General features: G+C 50.0%; 1 protein-coding gene across 1 annotated transcript; it reads left to right on the top strand.

The window, feature by feature from the left end:
• The first annotated feature begins 697 nt into the window (after positions 1–697).
• Positions 698–3,154, top strand: LOC139746866 (uncharacterized). The gene is made up of 3 exons (XM_071658507.1): positions 698–1,427; positions 1,935–2,105; positions 2,347–3,154. Exons 1-3 carry the CDS (start codon positions 1,217–1,219, stop codon positions 2,781–2,783), a joined length of 819 nt encoding a protein of 272 aa, XP_071514608.1. The 5' UTR covers positions 698–1,216; the 3' UTR covers positions 2,784–3,154.
• The last annotated feature ends 1,198 nt before the right edge of the window (positions 3,155–4,352 follow it).

Here is a 4,352-nt window from a genome sequence, read left to right as displayed (position 1 = left end):
TGTGGGCTGGGCAGGCTGTGGTGTGGGCCGGGCAGGCTGTGGTGTGGGCTGGGCAGTCTGTGGTGTGAGCTGGGCAGTCTGTGGTGTGGGCTGGGCAGTCTGTGGTGTGGGCTGGGCAGTCTGTGGTGTGGGCTGGGCAGTCTGTGGTGTGGGCTGGGCAGTCTGTGGTGTGAGCTGGGCAGTCTGTGGTGTGGGCTGGGCAGTCTGTGGTGTGGGCTGGGCAGTCTGTGGTGTGAGCTGGGCAGTCTGTGGTGTGGGCTGGGCAGTCTGTGGTGTGGGCTGGGCAGTCTGTGGTGTGGGCTGGGCAGGCTGTGGTGTGGGCTGGGCAGTCTGTGGTGTGGGCTGGGCAGTCTGTGGTGTGGGCTGGGCAGTCTGTGGTGTGAGCTGGGCAGTCTGTGGTGTGGGCTGGGCAGGCTGTGGTGTGGGCTGGGCAGTCTGTGGTGTGGGCTGGGTAGTCTGTGGTGTGGGCTGGGCAGTCTGTTGTGTCATGGTGTCCTGCAGTACTTCCTGGCTCCCCCCCCCCCTCCCAAGACCTGGTTGGTCACCATGGCAACCAGGAAGCGTCGTCCTTGGTGTCAGCTGTTGTCGTAGGTTTGTTTACAAACATCTCCCAAGTTTATATGACACACTTGCATCCACAATGTGAGGACATGTGCTTCCCTCCCTCCCGTCCAACACTCGTCGTGAAACATATCCAGTACTTGTGTGAACACCGGATACCAACTCTCTTCTCGTCTATAGTATTTAGTTAAAGATTATTAGTAGAGTTCGAGTCTTTATTGCGGCAGATGACAGTCGCTGGGCCGTTGCTGACGTGTCTTGTTTACACTTGCAAGGTTGGTGTCAAGACCAGTGGAAGCAACGCGCTCGAACCCCTCTGTAGCACCGGCCAGCCACTCCCAGGTTGAGCTGGTACAGCACTGGACGCTCACGGAAGCCCTCACCGTCCACATCTCTCTCCTCACACAGGACCACAGCTGATCTTACTATCCAGTCAGGACTGTCCGACGCGCGGGACACGTACACTACAGGAACGTCTGAGCCTCTGCAGTGTTTCCAGGGTTCAGTGCGACCTTGTCTGACCGAGTGACAACCCCACGCGACCCGAACTGACGACCAGACAGGGCAGCGCCCCAGTGTCAACCACACACACGACGACTGACGACCTTATACGACCTCTCCTCACCACCATCGACCACCAGGAGAGAAATCTCACATGATGCAATCTTCAGCTCACCTGCTGGCCACCATGGCAACCGTAGCCACCCTCTTGTTCCTGCCACCAGCTGCGGATGGGAAGGTGGTCCTTGATCTACTGTGGAATGGAACAGACATCCTGGAAGAGAGCTTCCAGGAGGTATCCAGAGTCAGAAGTAACCTGCAGAATATGGCTGACTACCTTACCTCGAAGATTGACCTGGTCATGGGTAAGTACGTGAGGTCATGGGTAAGTACATCAGGTCATGGTAGATACATCAGGTCATGGGTAAGTACGTGAGGTCATGGGTAAGTACATCAGGTCATGGGAAAGTACGTGAGGTCATGGGTAAGTACATCAGGTCATAGTTAAGTACATGAGGTCATGGGACGTAAGGGTCACAGGTTAGGTGTCTTCACCTATCATCTCTCACAAGTGGATCAATACATCATCAGACAACACAACAGAATTTCATTGTTCAAATTCGTCCAAAAATTTCTCTCGGTCTGCTGTAATTATCGTGCCTAATGAAGATGTTGTCAAGCAATAATGATCTAATGTTCTCACGTCCTTTAACTAGTTCCGCTTCCCTTTACTCCTGTACTAATCTTGTACATCATCATTCTACAAGTAGGAGAATATTACAGTAACCATTCAGCTCCCTTTCCCAGATGCCACTAGCAGGTGTAAGAACCTTACTGGAAGTGCTACAGATTTGTACTACCCCACCATACAGACTCGTGGTGCCCGCGTCCCTTCAAGTCGGTCATGTCCCAGTGTTTCTACGTCAACAACAAACATCGCACGAGCTGGGAGGACGGCAGAGCCTTCTGCAGGAAGATGGGAGGCGACCTGGCGCAGCCCACCTTCATCAACGCCCTCCTGGTGGTGCTCACGGAACAGTACCGTGAGTATGGTTGATGAGTTGAGGGTAGGGAGAGGGAGAAGAAGGGAAAGGGAAGGAGGGAGAGGAGAAGGAGGGAGAGAAGTAGGGAGCGGGAGAGGCTGTCTTAGCTCACCAAAATACCTTCACCTCACCTCTCAGTAGGACACAGACTTCTCTGTCTCTCGACCTCTCTCCAGGTACGAGAGACTTCTCTACCTTCTCACACAGGTGGAGACTGATCCTCTTTCCTCTCTCCCTACAGCTCGAGAGCGATCAGTCTACCTTGGAGCGTCGAACAGGACGAGGGAGCAAGGCTGGCAGTGGCTCTCAGGCCTACCAGTCGACCCAAATATCTGGGAAGATAAACTGATGCCCAGGGACGCCATGGCTGAGAACCGCAGTGTCGAGGCTAAGGACGACAAGGCTAAGGACGACAAGACTAAGGACGGTAAGGCTAAGGGCGACAAGGCTAAGGGCGACAAGGCTAAGGACGTCAAGGCTAAGGACGTCAAGGCTAAGGACGTCAAGGCTAAGGACGTCAAGGCTAAGGACGTCAAGACAGAGGCCAACAAGGTGGAGGAAGACAAAGCCATGTGTCTCGTGTTATGTCCTGACGGTTGTGCCTCGTCCCACGTCTCTCCTAGCGGTCAAGACTGTGACCTGGACGGTGCCTTCGTCTGCGAGTACACACACGAGTAGTGTGTTGTGTGTGTGCAAGAACACCTGGGAATACTGTGTATGAACACAAACAACTTCTCGTCACCTGCAACACACGTAAGACAGACGTTACCAGTGGATGTCTGCTCTGATGATGAGCCATGACTTAGTGTGACCAAACATTCCTATTAAATCCATGTCAGAAAGCCAGTAAACAGTAAGTCGATCATATGTGAATTACTAGATCGAACGAATGTGAAAAATGGCCTCTATAGATGTACCTTTTGCTGTCTGTAATGATTATGTTTACAACTTGAACCATAAACAGATCTGTTGAACAAGAGTGAGTAATGCCGAGTTGGGGTTGAATCTAACTTGCCAGAAACGGTAAATAAAGTTTAAATTACGGCTGATTGTGGAGCATCACATGAATTTTGATTTGGAAAATTTTACATATATTTACATATGTGCTTGCGTGTGTGTGTGTGTTCTTTCACATCTAAGTAGTGTCAACATCTGACGTCAACAGAGGAGTTCCGGCCAATTTATGCTTCTAATATTTCTAGTGATAAGTGGGAACCATTGTAGGTGGGAGGTATGAGCTGGCTTGCCAGGTTACCAGCAGTATGTGTCGTCAACTGAGAGTCTTATACGAATGTAAATAATGTTTGGATAACACCTTGTCTTGATCCGGATCTACGACAGATTTTATGATACTTTGGTCGTGAACAACAAATATATAAGAAATCAAAGAGGCGACACAGATCTCTTATGGTAATTCTTCAATACTTTCTCTGGTATACAGTCGTTATGTATGGTGAACAACTGCTTGATTTTATTTTCCTAATCAATCTTGAAGTAACATTACCACATCAACATTGTCCCATATGATCCTCTTTCTATTACGTCATGTGGTAGTGAACAGGGATCAGACATATGATACGATTACACAACAGTGAAATAGACAGATATTGTCAATACCTGATCACGAAAAATATTGAATATCAATCAGAATATCACCCTATCGTCGGGAGCTTCGTGTGCTGATAACTTTTGAAATATATTTCAAGTTAGATTTGGAGGGTGTTTTAACCTTAATGTCTCGGTTTTACCTCAGCCAACATCTCGTTTCATTCGTTATATCTATTTCTCACTAGTATATTCTACGTTTTAATTTTCAAGTATATTCTAAATACAGAGGAAAGTGAGAGAGAAATGATGCGCGAATCATTCTGAGAGAATATCTCTCTAGCCTGACTCACCCAAGACTTGGCGTCTTTTTAAATTGAGAACATCTTGGAGGATCGACTCGTGGGAGGCACTCATGCGGGCGTGACAGGGATTTACGGAGGCGTGACAGGCAGTGGCGAGGGCGTGACAGGTCCTGGTAGAGGCGTGACAGGCTCATCTGGGAGGCGGATGTGACAGGAGGAGACAGCATCGCCGTCTGTGGACAGGGAGGAGGGGACCTGTCTTCAACTCGGGACTGGTGGCTCAGTCGAGACCCGACACTGAGGGAGGTGGTTGTTTATGGTTGAATGATGGTTCTCATGGTAGGGTATGGTGGGTGGGTGGGGGTTATGGTCGTCATGGTAGGGTATGGTGGGTGGG

Source organism: Panulirus ornatus, chromosome 5, assembly GCF_036320965.1.
Source record: "Panulirus ornatus isolate Po-2019 chromosome 5, ASM3632096v1, whole genome shotgun sequence".
Lineage (NCBI taxonomy): Eukaryota > Metazoa > Arthropoda > Malacostraca > Decapoda > Palinuridae > Panulirus > Panulirus ornatus.
Note: the sequence above shows the minus strand (reverse complement) of the source record. Positions and strands in the feature narration are given on the sequence as shown.